Source organism: Durotheca rogersii (genome assembly GCF_024521655.1).
Source record: "Durotheca rogersii strain YMJ 92031201 chromosome Unknown GGS23scaffold_9, whole genome shotgun sequence".
Taxonomy (NCBI): Eukaryota; Fungi; Ascomycota; class Sordariomycetes; order Xylariales; family Xylariaceae; genus Durotheca; species Durotheca rogersii.
The window spans coordinates 461,044-480,556 of record NW_026251240.1 but is presented as its reverse complement, the minus strand read 5'-3'; the positions used below and the strand labels follow the sequence as shown (position 1 = coordinate 480,556).

Sequence of the window (19,513 nt, the reverse complement as noted above, 5' to 3'; positions counted from 1 at the left end):
TAAATAATCGGATCGAGATCTAGGAATTATATTTCCATATTAGCTACCTTAAGAAAGCCTATAGAAATAGAAGCGAAAATCCAGCCATAGAAAACCCTATGCTACTTACTAATAGCTATAACCTAAGCCTCGATCGTTATTTACTAGGAAACGAACTTATTATACGCTACCGTTTATTACTCTCGAGTTCGTACCTTAAGCCTTAATAGTTAATTTCCTCGGTCTTCGGTTAGGATCGACGCCTACTCGTAGACGGCTTTCTTATAGTTTTCTTTAAGAAGTTCGTTCTCTTAAGTAATATACTCCTTAAGAATACTTACTACGACTCGAGTAACGTTAAACTTAGCTCCATTTAGATTAACGTCTTTCTAAATACTGAACTAAGTAGTTATCGACTTAAGCGTTAGGAACTAACGTAGTTATTTATCGTAAACTCGTAAGTAAACGTTAACTAAAATCTTATCCAAGGAGAATTCGGAAGTATTAATCGTTATAACGAAATAAATAAGTAACTATTTAAAGCTAGATACGAAAGCAAAGTACCGGTTTAGAAATAAGAAGGGAGTATAATCGTAAGATCTAAAAGATAAATAAATATATTACTTACTTACGCTAGAATAACCTAAGTAATAATAGCTCCTTAAAAGTACCCCGGGCTTATAACTATTACGTAACTAGCGAAAGCTAAGCTTAAGTTAATAAGTTATTCGTAAAGAAAGTAATAGAATAAGGGTAAGAAGGTATATATTAACTAACTAGAAAAGAAGGAAAGCTATTAGAGAGTATAGAGCGATCTATAGGTACATATAGTAGTACTTAGCTAGCTTAGGTAAGCTAGGTAGTTCCCACTAGGGATGCATGCCTACGTGACATTATATAAATAATAACTTATATTTAACTATTAATAAAGCAACCTCTTATATAAATATTAAATAAGAGTTATTATATCTCTTAAGTTAACTTATAAATATAAGGTTAAAGTTAATAACTTTTATTATAACAATCTACTTTAATTACATTTTTCTTTATAAATATCACATTATATAAATAATAACTTTTACCTACATATAAATTAAGTACTTCTTTATTTAAATATGAAATAAGCTTTATTATATCTTTTAAATTAACCTATAAATATAAGGTTAAAGTTAGTAACTTTTATTATAATAATCCACTTTAGTTACATTTTTCTTTATAAACCTCATTTTATATAAGAAATAATTTATATTTACTTATAAATTAAGCATTCATCTATTTCAATATTAAAAAATCATAATTATATCTTCTTTATTAACGTTATTATATATTATAAAAGTTAATGACTTTTATAATATTACCTATTTTTAACTACCTATAAGTCTTTAGATATTATATTACGTAATATATAACTTAAATATAGTTATAAATCAAGCATTTATTTATTTAAATATAAAATTCGTTTAATTATATCTCTTTAATTAATTTAATAATATATAATTGAAGTTAATGACTTTTATAATAAGTTAATTAGGTAGCCCCACTTTTACGTTTGGGTCGATTTTCAATTCGCGAAAACCGATTTTCGATTTCCGAAAATCGTTTTATCGGATACGCACTAATGGTGCACCGTAACTACCTATTTCTTAGTACAGTAAACACCTTTACATTTAAGAAGATTAAGCCCCGTCGACCCGATTTTCTATTCACTAGCATTTGACGTTATCAAGATGCCTAGCAAAAAAGACCACAACAGCAACAATAACGGCGAGTCCATAGACGAGTAGTTTCCATAGACGCCGACTCCATCATACCATGCTTAGGTACACTGTGCGCGACGTCAATAGTCTACACCCATAGGAGAAAGAACATCGCAAGAGGAGGAAGAATAGGAAGTATCTAGAGTTTGGCCAACATTGCTGTAGATAGAGAGATTCCCTCGGACAAATCGCCACCGAATTCGCCTGTTTCTGCCATTGGCATTCATCACGCAATAAAAATTACTCTATCTACACAACTTTCTTACGATTAACAAGTATACTAATAGGTAGTATATTAGCTGCAAAGCTAAATAAAAACTCTGCAATTACTACGCTAGCGTATTAAATGGCGCTCGTTATTAAGTCGCCAGTGTAGCGGTGGTAGCTGCGCTGCGGCACTAGCCACCCGGGGCCGACTCTATTACAAACTCGGACGAGAAATCTAATTTTAAAAATCTCATTCGAGAAGCTCTCTCGAATTAGAATGTTCAAAAGATCGCCAGGATAATATTAGATCCGCTGTCATTTTAGCTTTCTAACTCGAGAGAGCTTTTCGAGCTTCATTGGATGAGAAGTGGAGCTGAAGCGGCTGAGCTGGGGTGGCATAGCTTGGTCGATGGTGGTTGAGTTGGATCCTCCGTCTCGATCAACACGGGAACTGTTTACAGTTCTCTGACAACCTCGTCAGCTGAAACTTCGCCACAGCTTTAGGGCCCAGTAGAACCCCATGGTTACTAACATCCTATGATTTCCCACATCCTCTGTTTTTTTTTGGAATTTATGATTTTCCACATCCTATGATTTCCTGTATCCTTTGATCCCTTATATCCTTTCTACATTCTTTGATATTGTTTAATTCCTATTGATGCCCTGCACCCTCCGACTTCCTACTGGTTTCCCAGCACCCTGAATCCCAAGATAGTCTATATATGTACCCTAAATTCTATGCTCTATTCCATCTCACAACTACCCTACGTTTCCAAGCCTTATATTCCTAGATTCCTAAACTACGTACAGTCCTTAGTCTTCCTATGTGGATTGACCAATAGGGCCTATTTAACACTTCGAGAATGCTCGTGGCTTGTAGAAGCTTAATACTTGTAGTTGTTATCTGAGGAGCTGCTCTATCCATCCTCTGGATGATTGCTCTTGTTCGGTGGGCCTTATCTACTCGTGACCTGTAATTCTGTCGTGTCCAACCGAGGGAGCCCGAAACAGAGGAGCCGTGGAGCAACGGCAGCCACAGGGCTGGCTGTGGTGTCGCCGCGTACCTCTATGGCTTCCCAGAGGTTGCCAAGGTTTCGCGATAGAGATCTCATCAACTGGGCTAAGTAAACCATGTTCGTGGGGCACCCGGTGGCCACCCTGTGCCCGTCCTGCTTAGCGGCGGTTTAGCGCCTGTTAAGGCGGCGAGGGTTCTGCCGCTCCCGAGGGCAAGATTCGGGAAGCATTACAGCCTGAATGCTGTTCGGTGGGGGGTTCCGGGGTAGCAATGGTAGGTGCCGGGACGGGGGCCGCCCGGATCCTTCTCGGGCTCGTAGAGTTGGCGTAGGTGGGGGGCAGGGGGCCAAGGGGGGAAGTTCAGGAGGCATTCCAGGCTCGTAGCTGACGAGATGAACGAGATTCTGCGCACTGGTATTTTAAGTCTACCATTAGTCGTGAACTGTCTGGGTGATAGAAAGGCAGTATTCGTTCGGGCTTCCCACTAGAAGTATCGCCGGACATAATATGCCGGCAGGGTGAAGTCCTGGTTTGCCACTAATCAAGGACGAGGTACTGGGTACGGGTAGAGAAATTCCCATGCTTAATACCGGTACTAGAGAGAGCGGGGGTGCGGATGACGATACGTCCTGACACGGATCTCCGAGAGAGAAGATGAGTAGTAAGTGATAACCACATCCAGGCCGAACATCGACCATTAATTTATGAGAATATGGCTGAATGGCGCCCAGACCTAATACGGAGGACATGTCGGACCTGACTTAGACGAGGGGTGAAGAGCCATCTAGGCCTAACACTGACTCTAGAATGGATTGCGAGTCGTAGTTCCACCCATGCCGTCGGGCGGTAGTTCTAAAGAGACGCGGGCTCAGAGCCCACCATCCGAAGCTGCGGTCCCTGAAAGCGGTGAGGAGACGGTGGCGGAGGGAGCCGGCCGGGGCGTCTCTCGAGAGTAGGGGCTTGTACCCGTCTTCGGGGACGAACTTTTTGGACGGAGAGGATGTAGGTTTCGCCGGCGGCGGCGAGTATGGGTCCCAGTCTTCGCGGTAGAGGTCGGCGGGGTCCGTTCCCGGGGGCAACACGGGCATCGCCGGCAGATCCCAGAACGCGAGGCGGAGGTATACCAGGTTATCTCTGCAGTGGTTGAGCATGGGAGTCGCCGAACTCAGCAGGAGACTGTCAAATTTGAGGGCTGCTATCATTTTATGCGTCGTCGATCTCTCGTTCTTCGGCGTATGCGCCTTATCATAGACGACTATTGAGAAATGTAACTCTTTAGCTACGTTTACGATCTCCACGTCACCGTCGGTCCCGCTAGCGTATGTGCTTGCCGTCTGAATGTGGAGAAGAAGCAGATGGGCGTGTCGGTCGGGAGGATGGCAGTGAGATGGTATAGGCGTGGCAATAAAGTCGACTTGTCCAGCCTTTATAATATGTCTTCGGGTTCCGCAACGGGGTTCATATCCGTCCGGAAGACCCCTTCTGAAGTGGAGACCCGAAGATAGTAGAGGAAGATGGTGAAAGCCCTTTGGACTGTGAGGGGTAATCCGTTGTGCATCAACTTGCGACGGCGCTGAAAGGTCTGATGTGTGAGTGGAGAGTGTGAGAAGGAGGGAGAATAAGCGTAGGGGAATGTGATAGCTCACCCACCCACCCACACACATACATACACACACGGCCAACTTCTCAAGACCGGCGTCGGATCAGCCCATCACGCCTGTCGTTGCTTAGACTTCCTGTCATGGCGGCCAGGCGTTGTCTGAATTAGCGGTGCGTTTGCTGCAGGCAGGTGGTTGCCGCCCTCCGGAGCGCCGTCGTTCAAACCGAGACGCTCACGTTGGTCCACCGTTAGAGACCAGATTGACGCCGTGGTCTTGGTGCTAAAGCCCGCTAGGAGCGTTGGGTAGCTGGAAATGATGACTGTTCGGGAAGCCTACCACCGAATGACTTCTTGCCTTGATACTCATTAAACAAGTCCTCACGGGAACGTTCTTTCGACTTCTTGGTTGATCCAAATTAGGTCAACCCTGTTCATATTTGATCGAGTCCGTATGCCACTATAGGCATCGTTCCTTAAAAGGACAAGATAGCGACCGTTCGGCGGTGAATATATCTCACAATAGCTGAGGCGGTCCGTGTCCATATTTAGTTCTCGCATGCTTTTGTAGAAAGAATAAGCGGAGGCTGTACTCGAAAACTGACAATCAAGAAGCAGGGAAGGGGAAAGGGGGCAGAAAAAACTAATGATTATCCGAGTCATCTTGTGAGTGGGAGTTCCGAAGGGTTCATTAGGAGGTGGTGACCAACATCTCCGCATAGCCACGCCGACTAATGAGGGTCAGTATTGGCGAAATATTGAACGTAATAAATGCTGGCGATGTAGGTATGTGTGATGTGTGTGTGAAGGGTCGTCATCGATCCACGAAGGTATACCTGCCCCAGTATCGCTCCTACTACCGACTTGCAGGAGTCAATCCGGGTATTTCCCTCCCTTTGCGAGTGGCCTGACAATTCCGACCTGTTACGAGGGTCAACGAGGTCCGTATTGGTGTGAGAGGTGTGTGTGTCGTATGCGAGGTGCTCAGAAAGAAAGACGCATATAACTGACCGGCTGGTGAGGTGAGGTCATTCTTCCAACAGAGCCTGTGAAGGCTAATTGGGTAGGGATGATGGAAAGGGAGGGAAGCGCCAGCTTTCCCGTGAGGCACCGGATGGACCAGTACCAAGTATGCATGGAGGATTTCCTTTTCTGGTTCTCTCTCCATCGGCCCGGACCCGTCTGTCTTAGGTTTCAATGCAGAATGCTGCTTCGCTTTGCTTATCTGCATGCCTGTGACATTCCTCCCGGACTACTATCGTGGCTATAGAGCCTACTTTGTCTGGTTCCGAGTCACTAGGGTTATCGTCAACAGCGACGGCAATAGGACCAAATTGTCTCGTCGGAAAACTCAGGACCACTGCCGAGATCTAGGCGAGGCAATTCGTCGTTGAGACCCGGTATCCTGAATCTCACCACGTAGTGCCGCACGCGCTTGGCGGAGGTATTCCTGACTCTGGTGTTGTCGTTCTGTGGTTGGACTCTTCTCTTCAAGCTCGCTGCCGAAGCTGGCGCCTTCGAGCATCGAAGTGTCAGCAGGGCCGCTGCTGTTGTAGTTGGAATCTGAGTCTGAACCGTCGTAGAAGTCGTCGGGCAGGCCGAAGGTTCCGCCGGGGCTAGGAGTCGGCGTGAAAGGGCGAGGCGGCGGCGGCGGGGTCTCCGGCAGGGGTATTTCCCCGTCTTCATCTTTATCGTATTCGGCCTCTTCATCTGCTGTTGTCCTGGCGCGTCGTGCCGTCGTGGGGTTCAGGATGGGGCTTGGGAAACCCTCCGAACTAGTGTCATAGAAGTCCTCCGGGAGCCCAAACATGGCAGGAGAAGCAGAGACGTCGTTTTCCTGGCGCCAAAGATCCCTTCGGGATATGGGTGTGGGCGTAGGATAGGGGCTTGGGGATCGCGGGCTACTACTGGCAGGCCAGTCCGGGTATGCGCCCGGAGTGTCGGGCAGTACGAACCGGACTCGCTTCTTATTCGGAGCCAAACCGCCGAGAGGGGTCTCAGAAACCTCCAAGATAGGTGATAGTCCTACATCTGTTGGCTCGTCACTAGGTGGTGGGGTCGCAGCTGGTTCGGCTAGGGCTACCGATCGTTGAGCAGGAGGCGAATATGTCCCTAACTGGGATATGCCACGAGAGCTGGGGAGAATATGTGGGGAAAGCTCAGGGGCCAACGATGTGACAGGCATTCGAGACGGTGTAGGGGAAGAATCTGCTATACACGATGGTTCTGATGCCAGTCCCCCGGAAGTCGCTGGTTCTGAGAGGACTTGAGGCTCGGGCTCGAGATCCTCTGCAACAGCCAACTGCGTTCTGTTGCCTGTGTCACCCTGTTCGAGCTCCGCAGGGCCTTCTATGCGCTTGGTTGAATGGCCGGTGAAGCGGTGCAGATTCAGATCGAGCGTGTAGTTGTCTCTGAGCCCCCCAGCAATGGGCCAATGCTCCGGGAAACTGTCGATCTCTCGACGTCCGGTCCGGAAGCTACCGCGATGAATCGCAAGATGCAGATGGTCATAGTCAAACGTATCCTCAGCCACGTAACAACCGGGTTCCCGGATATCCCCGCGACCTTCTACGGTGTAGATGCCGTTATTGACCGCCCAGTCGACCCATTGTCGCGGGAGGGGAATCTGTGCCGTCAGATACTTGTAGACCGTCTGGAGCTGACCGTTCGGGTGGAAGAAGCGAGTGTCTAGCGGCGGTGCGATTGGCCGGACTCGGAGGGGCTCCGCTTCACCGGCCTGGACTGCTTCAAGAACAGCAGTCCGCCGGGCACTGTCCTCCGCCTCCTGATCCTCTATGTCACGGAGAAACTCGACCTCTGGTGCTGGCCCTTCAACTCCCCGGACTAGGTGTGCGGTGGCCTCGAGTGCCGTGGCTATATGATGTCTAGTAGCGCGCACGAGGCGGGAAGCGGTACGACAGGCCGATTTGGCCGATCTCCGAAGTATGGTCGCCGCTGTTAGGCGCCGCCGGACAGCTGGGTGCTCCATAGTTGGGACTTCTGGAAGAGCCGCTATCATCGGGTCAGCATGGCGGGGAGCGTTGTTATTACGCTGCACAGGTGGCTGTGGCTGTCGGGCGTTGCTCTGAGACTTGCGAGCTTGGATGAACTTGTCCTTATTCTGCTCTAGCCAGGACTCAAGAGTGTCCTTGGTCGGCAACGCGACTGCTCCGTACTTGCTGATTCGCGGTCTAGGTTAGCATGTTACGCAGATAATACTTATGTCGTCGAGTCTCATGTTCACGTTGCCGTTTCCTAACTTAGAGATAGGAGGGGAATGAAGCCACCGTAAGGCGAGGTGGAACTCGGGTAAGACACACGAGACCGCGTTGGGGAGATACGAAGACGGCATGGAACTAAGGTACAGGTGACGCGGGAGTGACACAAGACGAGAAATAAAGCTGGTCATCTATAGACGTACGATGGAGTATATCATGGAATGCCAAGACTTTAATGAGACGATGACTTACTGGGCGTGTTCATAAAGCGACTTCATCGCCAGGATAGTATCGACATCGTGGCTGCTTCGAGACTTGGCAGAAAGCTGGTTCATGGGGTTTTCCATTGGCTCAGTGAAGAAGACAATCGGGAGCGGGCGCGGAGGCTCGACGGTCTTGGGATTGAGCTTCCACAACTTCACCGGGTAGGAAAGCTTGCGGGTACGGACCTCCTTGGGGCGGGGGGAAAGAGGACGGAACGGGTCAGTTCTCTGGAAGGGCCGGATACGCTCGGGACTCTGAGGGCCCTTGGGCACTCTGTCAAGACGAACCCTCTTCGAGATGTTGGTTGTTTCTGCTTCGGCGGCCTCTATCTCCGCCTTGCGCTTGCGGGTAAGAGGTGCCATGGTGACGACGGACGATGGTATGACAATATGGGGTGAAAGGACAGAGAGACGATGATGTGGTAGAGGATCACTGGTGCTTTGGCTGCGATGCCACGGAGAGGCGTGTCTGTATGTGTGTGCGGGTATGAATGTGCGTGCAACGATTACTCTGAATGTTGTGTGTGGTAGAGGGAAAGGAGTAGGAGGGGAGAGAGGCGCGGGGGATTTGCCATTAAATATTTTTTTTCCCACAGTTGAATCGGAAACTGGAGGAAAAATGAATTTTCTCACTGTGTTGTTTGCCCTGTGTGTTATTCAACTATGGCATTCAATTGTGATATTCAATTGTGATATTCCACCTATGCCTTTCCTCCCGGGCAACGAGGTGTATATAGCAATGGGCAGTCGCCATCATCGCACAGCAACGAAAAGAAAAGGGGGGCGGGGAGGGGGGGCTATTATTCAAATTGGCACTGGGAAACTTCATAACCAAGGATACATGTAGCAAACGTCATTACTACTACTACTATACCAGTCCCTTATTACTAATGCTATTATATAAGTCTACTCATACGCACATCGACACCTCTTGAAGCACTATACCTACCTACCTACGGCGGCATGTGTAGGGGTACTCGAACAAGGGGGCCTCGAGAAGACGGTTCCAGTGGAGATCTCCGTTTACGCTCTGGCTGTATATCTCGTACATAATGAGGGAATACCAACTTGCGTGATCCAAGTCACGTTCACACCGGAGGCCGCATGAAACTGGCCGATGTGGAAGCGAAATGATTTGCTATCAAGACTGCGTGGTCAGGACGACGACCAGAAAGCGACTTCTTACAGATGGAGAAGTTAGTCGCAACCACTACGTTTTTCATGTTGTGAAGCCGAGCGGACGAGGTCCTGTGATTCTTGCCAAATAAGTACCGACTCTAAAGTGGATGCAAGCGGCTGGTAAACTTCAGCCTGTATTGGCTAGAATCTTTGTCACCCCTCCTGCCTCGCCTGGAATTGGGGGATTATGTTACCAAGTTCACGGGAAGAGAGAGTATTAAGTCTCCTCAACGCGCCAACACGGCCGGCGACTATTACTGTCATTCAGGATGAACTGGCAACGGAGATAATATAATACTATTAGCCTCTGAGTCACTGCACTAGAAAATAAGGGTGACGAATCGGGAAAAGTAAGGGGGTATAAATTGACTATGGCCACAAGAAGCGCAACATGAAAAGCTGTGATGAAGGCAATCTACAATTCGGTAACTTACCTCAGGACAGTCAACCCCAAATCGAAGAAAACAAGGGGCAACGACCTAGAGAACCATTTATGGGCTACGCGATCCCTCGTCAGTTATGTTACGCAGCTACGAGGGTAGGACGACAACCATGTTGGTCCTTGTAGACGTCGCAGCAGAGCCACATCATTTGTCTATCTCATGCGGCCTTTTGTCTAGTCGTTGGTTGATGCATGGGGTATGTCCTCTTCGAATGCCAACACCTCGTGGGCACGCCCAGCGGCTTCGTCAAATATTTTTTCCTTCCCCTATCTCCCATTTTTAGTCCTCTCCTCCACCCAACCCGGGAGCTCCGGCGTGTTGCGCCTTCTTTGCGCTACAGATATCGTCAACTCTCAGGAGCAGACACGCGGCCTAAGACAAAGATTAGTAAGCGAGTCGAGAGATGGGGGATATTCGCCGAGGCCTTGCCTCGATGGCAGTCTTGAGGCTTTGGAGCTTGATCGCCTCCGGTTCCCAGATGCCGTAGTCCTTCATATCCGCGATGGTCCCCGTATCTCCGTTGATGCCCCACGAGCTCTTGCCCTCCGCTTGCTTGGCACGAAGCTCGGTGAGGACCCTCACTGGACTGGCGCCAGCGTTCTGGACCAGGGTCCTGGGGATGACTTCCAAGGCTTCGGCGACCGCCTTGTAGGGCCACTGTTGCACGCCCTCGATGTTCCTCGCTAGTTGATTCAACCGTACCGAGACTGCCATCTCCGTTGCCCCTCCACCAGGCGAGAGCCGGGGGTGGAACATGACATTTCGGGCTACACCCATGGCATCCTGAAGGTTCCGCTCCACCTCGTTTAAGATGTCTTTAGAGGGACCCCGCAGCAGGATGGTGCAAGCCTTAGGCGCCTTGCACTTGGTTAGGAAGGTGAAGTATTCGTCGCCAATCTTCTCGATCTCGAACAGCCCGCACTTAGTTCCGACGTCAGATTCCTGGAGATCATCCACCCGGTTTACGATGGTAGCGCCAGTAGCTCGAGCTATTCGGTTGTTGTCCGTCTTCCGAACCCTGCGTAGCGCGGTGATGTTGGCCTTCACGAAGAAGTGTTGCGCGAGATCCGACACACCCTTCTCCGTGATAACCAAGTCAGGTTTGAGAGCCAAGATCGAATCGCACATAGCCTTAACCTGCTCCTCTTCAATCTGCAGGATGCGGTTCCAGTCTTCCTCCTTTGTGATTTCGATATTCGTCTGAGACTCTCCCTTCTTGTACTCGAGGGGGCAGTCTAAAAGCACAATCCGCGGGTTCTCGATCCGTCTTCGCATCTTGGGATGGGTTATGTCCTTGTTAAGCATGACTCCGTCTAGTACTGTGCTGTCTTCGATCTCCCCGCCCGGAACCTTCTCTATGCGGGCATACCGCTTGATGTCAACCTCTCGCTTGCCGTTCCCTGCGTCCCACGCGACGGTCCGGACGGCACTGAGAGCCAGGCTGCACATGAGGTCGGACCACCTCGAGACGAACTTGGTACCGATCGAGGAGGAGATTAAGTTATACATGGCTTTGTCGTCGTTGGTGTCAACGGGCAACGATATCTCGTCGATGATCTCTAGCGCGTCCTTCAGCGCGCGCTTGAAGGCGGAAATGATGACGACGGGGTGTATATTTCGTTCTAGTTGTGGGAGGGCATGTGCCAAGATCTCGCCGGCTAGTTCCAACGCGTTAGCCGTGACGCTCGGTAGAGGACATGTCGACCCACCGACCCAAGATAATGACGGTTGTTGTGCCGTCACCCACCTCCTCGTCTTGCGTCCGGCTGAGCTCGATCATGCTCTTGGCAGCTGGGTGCGACACCTCGATCTCTCGCAGGATGGCGTGGCCGTCGTTCGTCAGCACGATGCCGCCCATAGGATCCAATAACATCTTCAACATAGCCTTAGGCCCGAGGCACGATCGAATAATATCGGCAACACTGCGGATCGGTGTCAGTGGGGGATGGCGGGAGGGAAGGGCTCGTACGTTTTGGCGGCGGCAATGTTAGAGAGCTGAGCTTTGCGGCCAAATTGTCTCTCACCGCTCTGGGTGTCTGGGTCTCATCGTCAGCCACCCGCGGTCACTGGTGTTCCATCCTCGAAGCCAGGCTCATCATGTAGGTACGGAGGGACTCTCACTCATGACCAAAACGGGGGCCTGCATCTTGACGGAGTTGTCAGAGTGGGATTTAATATTCGACCGTGGCAGGCGGGACGGGATTCGATATCGGCCTACAAGCTACGCGAAATGATAGGGGCCGTCCTGAAATTATCGCGTTGGGAAGCTTCTGAGTGAGGCCTTGGGGTTGCTTGCGGACCAGCACTTTGTATTTTTATTTTTTATTTTTGCAGAAAAGATTCGCCAGCTTGAGTACTAGAGGGACCTATGGATGTCCACAGGCTGCCTGGGTGGGGAGCTGGAGGTCCCCCGCGGGAGTGGAAAATACTATTCTGCCGTACACCCCACCAAGGTACTAAGGTATCTACCTAGGTACATACAAGAGTGGGAGGTCTGTGCGGGGATGGTATGACGACGTCATTGAGGTCGTCATGTACCCCTCTCTCTATAGGTATTTGTAAACAGCTTGGCGGTTACCAGATACCGAACATCCCCGTCATGACTGGCGATATTGCCCTGAAAGAAGAGCTTAGGTATCATTCTTAGTCTAAACTACTCCTTTCGTACACGTAACTGTAGTTCATTCATCCTTCGCCAGGAAAACCCCTCGATAAGTAACGCGTACGCAAGGGAGCATAGGTTGAGTTGGTCACGTGACCTAATAACAGGATCAAGGGATGAGTTAGGCACAATTCTGCTATTCAGTTGATAGCAGAGGAGCAGGGATCCAATTGTTATGCTTCAAAAAATAAGGAGACGACGATCAAGTGTATAAATGAGTAGCCGCAATATAGATGTGTGTGATAATATCACACTATGTAATATAGAAAAGAAGCTGAAAATATCTATGTGTACGAGACCCATGTAAATATAATACCTACAGCATAAACCCTGCAAGGACTAGTCCTACCGCAACATCTAATATACTATGATCAAACCTGCGCCACAGTCCAGAATCCTACGAATCTAATTGGTCCATTAAAAAGGCGAAACGGTCATAATCACGTAAGCCGCTCTACAAAGCCACACGAAGCCACACGCCTACGTCTGCAGCGTTCGTACCTACGTGCCTATACCCCTACCGCCCCCCGAAGGGGGGGCCCTGGCATACTCGTAGATATAGGATACAGATATCCACACGCATATATACTCCTTAATTTCTCTCTTGTTTTTTTCTTGTTTCACCCTGAAGCCATCTACAGCTGGCCGATCGTCAGTCACAACTGTTGCAACTGCCGTTGCAGTTGCTGCTCCTATTGATCGGTACCCTGGACCAGTTGTTGGTAGTTGTGGTTTGTATACAACTCCGATACCGAAAAGGAAGCGGTACCGGTCTCGACGGCTTCCCTACAGGGTCGATTCGTGAAAACCGTTGTATACCCTTCAGGGACAGCTTTTCCTACTTCAAGATCAAGATCACGACAGGCATATTAGATCGACCGTAAGTTCCCGGTTTCCTCCCAATTCCTTCCCCGTTCTCATCACAGAGAAGTAGCGAGCTAATATTGTCCCAGAATTGTCGGCATCGGAGTATCCGAAGAGCACGTATCCCTCAACACGTTTATCGAGTAGGACGGTGGCTCATGGGGATACCATGCCGACGGCGACGACGCTTACACAGCGAACAACAACAAGGACTACGGTCCGGGATACAGGACCGATGCTGTTATCGGATGTGGCATTGACATTAAGGGCCAGGCAGTCTTCTTCACCAAGGATGGCCTCGAAGAAGGTAAGCGTACAGATAATTCAGCTAAAGCTGGCTTCGTACAGCATGCCAGTCTACTACTAGGGGCTACGGTCGAGGCGTGCGTGGACAGCTATACCCAACCGTGTCGTTTCAGAGGCAGGTGGTTGATACGCGGGTATCGGTCAACTTTGGTGCATCGCCATTTGTGCATCAACGGATGGAGAGGGCCGCAAATGATGTTCAGGTCTCCATTTATATTGTCAGAACAAGCGACATGGTGAAATCCGGCGGAGACTTGCACCATGCTCGACCACACATAATATCGATCAGGACCCTTGATCAAATTCGCGATTCTATCCCGAGTCTCCACGTTTCCTCCCGGTAATCTCTCATCCATGCGAGAAAAATAACCCGGCCCCGTCACCATCCGGCTGATGACAGCAAGAAGTATTTGAGTGTTATCAACGCCCTCCGTACTCGAGATCTATACTCACTCGCAGGTGTCGAATCTAAGCTTGTTGTTGTGTATTAACAAGCACCTAGCGAAGTTAGAGGGAAGAATGCTTACATTAGAGAAATCGATGACTATAGCATGGCCAGTGTCATCGGTCAGGACACAGGTCTGGCTGGCAGAAGGCCATAGGCTCGAGTGAAAGGTTCGCAATCCTATGTTTCCTTCGCCCGTTTTAAAAACTAGCGATGGCTTAATTAGCGTATTGTTAGTTTACCTGTACGTAGCATTCTAGAGTCAAGCAGAATCAACGTCGTTAATAGCAGAGAAACTTACTTTATTAAGGTGATTCTCTAGATGATCGGCGTTCTCGTAATGCCTTGGCGCTCCTTCGCCAAAAAGCGTATGCCGAACATAACCCCCGCCAACGGCGGCTGGACGAGACCCCGCAACAACAGGGATGCGGCGAAGCTTGGTTCATGATGAGTTCCTTTTCCGCCTCGCTTTTGGCTTCGTCTAAACACTTCCCGACGTTATTTCCTGGGATGTACTCCATAACGATGAATACACTGTAGCCATAGGGACTTGAAGGTGTAGAAGACTGCCGGTGCCCGCACCGAGGATCCGAGGCGCCGCAGCTCGTGGTACGCCGTAGCTTGGGCCACCACTTCGTTCCAGTATATCGCAAAGCCGTACTTGACCCAGAGGACCGGCGATTCCGACGGCAGGGTGATACTCCCGCGTGAGTGCTCTTTCCCGCAGAGATCAAGGAGCTCAGAGACCGTGGGAAGATAGACGTTAGGTATGTGGGGGCGGGATGCCAACGTATTATTTGTCAGGACGAATTTCATCCTGTGGCCGGGGTGTTGGGATGATGGATGTCACTATGTATCCTAGACTCGAATACTTAAGTTTGGAAATGATTCCAAGTCATATTTCAAGTCTGATAGTGTGCTGTTGAGAGAGCTTCGAGAGACGGAGTGACGAGGAGGCCAAACGTTTATTAGTGCAAGTGCAAGCACGGGCCATGGAGCAACTCCTGAAGTCCTACGACCCTTTACCATTTTCCCCAGGTGCCCCTAGACCCGATAAGGATCGCCATCCGACAGGTCGAGAGAGAGTCCATGAGAAGAGATGCCGTCGTTACTCTCATTATCGGGATGTGCCACGTAGGAAATCCTACGTATAGGTATAAGCCTGCATAGCCCACGAAGCAGATATGCCAACCTAGGACCCAAGCGCTCATATTCAGAACGGATATACCTACGTGACATAAATATAAAAGCCTAAAATCCCTCTGAAATGTGACGTTTAGAAACCGAACATGAATAACGAAGATTATACCTACTGGGGAGAACACGGGCGAGGGCCACCCGCATAGGCCCTAAGAGGAGCAAAAGGAATGGATGGGAGAAGAATAGAACAGGGTCGAGGAGGACATTAGCTATCCTGACCCCAACCAATGTAAGTCGTCTATATCGCCGTATCTTAACAGAACATATCCCTATCTACACGCCAACCCAAAGTGTTCCTCCCTCCTTCACTCCACGTCTTAAGGCCAACAGCCAACGCGACCTCTACGTGATCAAATATCAGTATTTCCACAGAATGGAGAGTTCCCAGGGAGAGATATATATCCATGTATTGCCGCTCTCTAATCAGCGATGACACACCATCTAACCTGGACTTTTAGGCCTCGTATATATACGAACTCGCACCCTCAGAGAAACAAGAGGAAGCCAAGTTGATACGCGGCCCAGGAAACCCAAGAGCCTGTCCTATGGCTTGACGACGAACGCGCATACACGATACTCATGCACGGAGAGAGCTGCTCGGCTCGCACTTACGGCTCGCGGAGCGCGAGACCGACGGCGCCGGGAACCACACGGCGTCCGATCCGAGCCGGCGGCGGCGTACGGCGCCGAGAGCAGCGCCGAGTCCGCGGGGGCGAAGGCGCGACGCCGCGGTTCCAGGGGCGGGGGCGCGCGCTGACGGTAGTGAAAAGAGGGGGGAGGGGGGGGGGGGTCATCAGGAAAACGAGGACAATGACGACTGGGACGAGAGCGCCCCGGCGGGATATCACACGACCTTACCAGACACGCCTCCGCTTTCGAGAACCCACAGATACACACCACCGCCGGGCCAGCAGCTATTAGCCGCCCCGGCTCCCTAGAACTAGTCGAGGAGGCTAGGCCGCGCGTGCGTCCGTGCCTGCCGCTGAGGCCGAAATGCTCGTGTGCCCATGCCCACGGCATCACGGCGGCCGAGAGGCTTCTTGTCGCGTCTCCGCAGAAAGCATACGGGGAAAGAGGGAAAGAAGAACGGCTGGGGGAGCAGCTCTTGGGGCGAGAGAGAGGGGGCCAGGCGGGTCGCCAGCTACTGCAACAGCAGCGCCCCCCGACTCCGGCCCTAGGGCTCCGGTTTTCGCTTTGTCCAACCCAAGTTCGCAGCGACCCGGTGTCCGGCTCCACCGCGACCACGGCGCTGGCCCCGTGAGAGAGGCGCGGTCGGAGCGGCGCTCGCCCCGGGGAAGGGGGGGTGGGGTGTGGGCCTCCGGGCCTTGGACTCGACGCGGCCTGGGCTGGGCCGAGGTAGGCTACCCACTGAGACTCCCTCTCTATCTCCCCTCGCTCTCTCCATAAGCCGCAGCATGCAGCCCCCGGCACCGTCGCAATCACGCGCATACACACACGTACACACAATATTACACCTGATGAACACGCAAATATATAGCTATATATATATATATATGTATACTACCCGCTGCTATTGCATTCATTCGCAGCCCGTCGTTATCCCCGTCCTCCTCCTCCTCCAGCGCCCTCGCCATAATACCCCGTCTTAACGCTGCGAAGAGCGAGCGAGCGGGCGCCAGCACGCAACACGACGCACTCGACCGCCCGTCGGCAGATCGCTGCGAGCCGTAGCACGAGAGGCCCTCCCCCGCCCCGGCAAGGAGAAGGGAAGAGGGGGGGGAGCTCGGCACGCGCGGCAACGGACTGCGAGAGGGACAGGGTGCTCGGCGCCACCCCTGGGCGCAGGGCGGCGGCGGCGGCGCCGCCTCGTCACGTCTGGTGATTTCGATTCCCTTTTCTTTTTTTGTTCCTCCCGCTTTCCTGCGTGCTGCGTTTCTTTTTCTCTCTCTTGGGAGTGGGAGGAGGGAGGGGCGCGGGCGGTACTCGGAGCCACGCAGCGGCCTGCCGTTCGACCACCTACCATGTGATGTGCGGCTGCATGTCTTGGGCACAGGGGGGGGGGGAGGAAGGATGATGATGAGGAGACAACTCCCGACGCTCGTACCTACTCTTGCGCCGACAACCACCACGATGACGACGACGGGCTGCGGGCGTGCGGGCTCTCGGAGAGCACGCAGGGGCCACCCCCCCGTGATAGGCGGCACGCGGCCAGATGTCTACCCATCTATCTGCATATCGCTCTCCTCCACCCTCGGGTACCATCTCGACTGCCTTATCCGCAAGCCGGCCGCTGATGCAGGAAGGAGGAGGAGAAGGAGCCGCTGAGGAGCAGCAGTAGGGCGTCGTTGCAGCAGCAGCCGGCGCAGTAAGCAATATTAAGAGGCTTACGGCAAATATAGCCATACATAACACAGGCAGACAGGATGGAAGAGAGAGGAGCAGAGCGGCCTGACCCGACCCGAACCTCGTACGCGTAAGACTAGCGTGGCATTGCAGGGCGGTGGGCGTTGCGGTCTCGGAGGAGGCACGCTCCCTCTATCTCCCTCTCCCCCTATGTGTGTATCTCTTTGTGAAGCAACGCCTCTCTCCCTATCCGTCTCGCCCTTACTCGCTGCGTCGATGGTGGTGGCTGCGGGCGGCATGCAGACGGACGAACGGACGAACGGACGGGCGGGTGGATGGGTGGCGAGAGACAGACAGATTGGCGCGGCAAGGTGCATACGCCCGCGGTCCTATGACTCCGTCGCCGTTTCGTTGTTTCGTCGTAGTCGTCGTCGTCTCGTCGTGGCTGGCGGCACTTACCGAGCTGCCAGCTAGCTAAGCTACCTGCTAGCCCATGGTCATGATCGCTCGCTCGCCCAGCCGCTCGCTCCGTCCCGTCCATCCATCCAATCCATCTATCTATCTCCATGCGCGTATACCTATCCTCATCCTACTTACTAATAGACCAATCGTTTACTGCCCAGCACCACCCCACACGCGACGTCGTGTTAAAGCAACTGTCGGTGTTATTCCTTTCGGGAATTTGGTTCTTTCTTTTCTTTTTTTTTTAATTCTGCTGCTGTATTTGTGTATGTGAGTTCTTACCGTCCACTCACGGCGGTGCCATCGTCAGAGGCCATTTGAGATTGGTGGAAAAGGGGGAACGTTGAAGAAGATAAAAATGAAAGTGAGTGGGGAGAGAGAGAGGAGGGGAGAGGGCGGGCACCAGCACCTGAGGAGAGAGGCGTGTTCTGATTTCGTTTTTCTTTTTAATCATCCGCTGGCAGAGATGATCTCGTCTCGATCCGGATCGCGATCGCTCTCTGTAACCCTTTCTCACTATTATCCTCTCAGCCTCTCCTCTCTCTCTACCTGTCTCTTCCGCGGAGCACACGTAGACACATCGCCAACTACCTATCGCGTCCTCTGGCCTCCACCCGCCACCCCTCCACTCAACCCTCTCTCTTGCTCTCTTTACAGGAGGAGGCATTTTACCGACGTCGCACAAGAGCCATTCTATTACCCGTCTGGAGGAAGAGATTCGGGTGTGGAGGGAATGGAGGAGGGAACCACAAAAAGAGTGAGGCGCTGTGCCACAACCGCACGAGTTTATGCGGATAGGTGCATCTCTTTAACCTCGAGCGCCGATTAGTTCGAGATAGAATAGCGTCACAAGCTATTACGTCGATCAAAGAGCCCCCCCTCCTCCTCCTATTCCTTCATTTCTCCCACCCCCCCTTTTCAACCCCCTTCTAGGCCTGATATTAAGGCCCAAGATATGCCGGGTGGTATCGCGTAGATACCCATCAGACAGGGTAGGATAGTTCGGGATCGGATAGGGTTTCGCGTGCGGCGAGTAGGCGATGAATCCATCCCGTTGCGCATCCACTCGCAGGTTGTTGCTGTGAGCTGGCGCCCCTTCGGATCTCCAGACGACGACGTATCGAAAGAAGAGAAGAGAAGAGGAGAGAAGGTGTAAACCAGGAAAAAAGAGAAAAAATTTTTTTTTCATTCTGGGGGGAGCACATCGACTGATAGTTGTGATCCTGTGGGAATGGCGAATACGATTGGAGGCTCTATAGCAGCTGTCGTGGCAGCGCGTCGGTTCCTGAACGACACTACTATAGGGAATCTTTTTCTCGTTTGAGAACTCCCCTACCGGCCTAGTTGCCAATCGGCCGCGCAGGCCGCGCATGCCTCTGCAGGAATACGATGGCCATGTTGCATTGGCTCAGTACGTAGATTGGTCCTCTCTCTCGACGAGTTACCCACAAGCCAACACCGCGGCCTACTCCCAACCCGTACGTGGTGAACCCAATATACCCATCCCGTGCCCCCTTTCGGCAGTGCGGGCCAATGCCTACCATCGGGGCCCAGGTACGGACAATTTCGACGGCCTGGTACTGCAGGACTGCAGCTCCCCCTTTCCCATGGTA

The 19,513-nt window shown here is 51.4% G+C and overlaps 4 protein-coding genes across 4 annotated transcripts; all 4 read right to left on the bottom strand.

Annotated features, from left to right (window-relative positions):
• Window positions 1-3,637: 3,637 nt before the first annotated feature.
• GGS23DRAFT_529841 (uncharacterized protein) lies at window positions 3,638-4,778 on the bottom strand. The gene has a single exon (XM_051514726.1). It carries the CDS (start codon window positions 4,619-4,621, stop codon window positions 3,719-3,721), a length of 903 nt encoding a protein of 300 aa, XP_051372083.1. The 5' UTR covers window positions 4,622-4,778; the 3' UTR covers window positions 3,638-3,718.
• A 778-nt stretch (window positions 4,779-5,556) lies between these two features.
• Window positions 5,557-8,715, bottom strand: GGS23DRAFT_621021 (uncharacterized protein). Its single transcript, XM_051521144.1, has 2 exons — window positions 8,025-8,715; window positions 5,557-7,733 (listed from the first exon to the last, which is right to left on the bottom strand). The coding sequence occupies exons 1-2, from the start codon at window positions 8,396-8,398 to the stop codon at window positions 5,906-5,908; spliced, it is 2,202 nt and encodes a 733-aa protein (XP_051372082.1). The 5' UTR covers window positions 8,399-8,715; the 3' UTR covers window positions 5,557-5,905.
• Window positions 8,716-9,557: 842 nt separating this feature from the next.
• GGS23DRAFT_566603 (chaperonin Cpn60/TCP-1 family) lies at window positions 9,558-12,065 on the bottom strand. The gene is made up of 5 exons (XM_051516284.1): window positions 11,779-12,065; window positions 11,627-11,693; window positions 11,371-11,579; window positions 10,087-11,315; window positions 9,558-10,029 (listed from the first exon to the last, which is right to left on the bottom strand). Exons 1-5 carry the CDS (start codon window positions 11,801-11,803, stop codon window positions 9,937-9,939), a joined length of 1,623 nt encoding a protein of 540 aa, XP_051372081.1. The 5' UTR covers window positions 11,804-12,065; the 3' UTR covers window positions 9,558-9,936.
• Window positions 12,066-14,081: 2,016 nt separating this feature from the next.
• GGS23DRAFT_566597 (uncharacterized protein) lies at window positions 14,082-14,978 on the bottom strand. Its single transcript, XM_051516283.1, has 2 exons — window positions 14,257-14,978; window positions 14,082-14,104 (listed from the first exon to the last, which is right to left on the bottom strand). Exon 1 carries the CDS (start codon window positions 14,748-14,750, stop codon window positions 14,433-14,435), a length of 318 nt encoding a protein of 105 aa, XP_051372080.1. The 5' UTR covers window positions 14,751-14,978; the 3' UTR covers window positions 14,082-14,104; window positions 14,257-14,432.
• Between the last annotated feature and the right edge of the window lie 4,535 nt (window positions 14,979-19,513).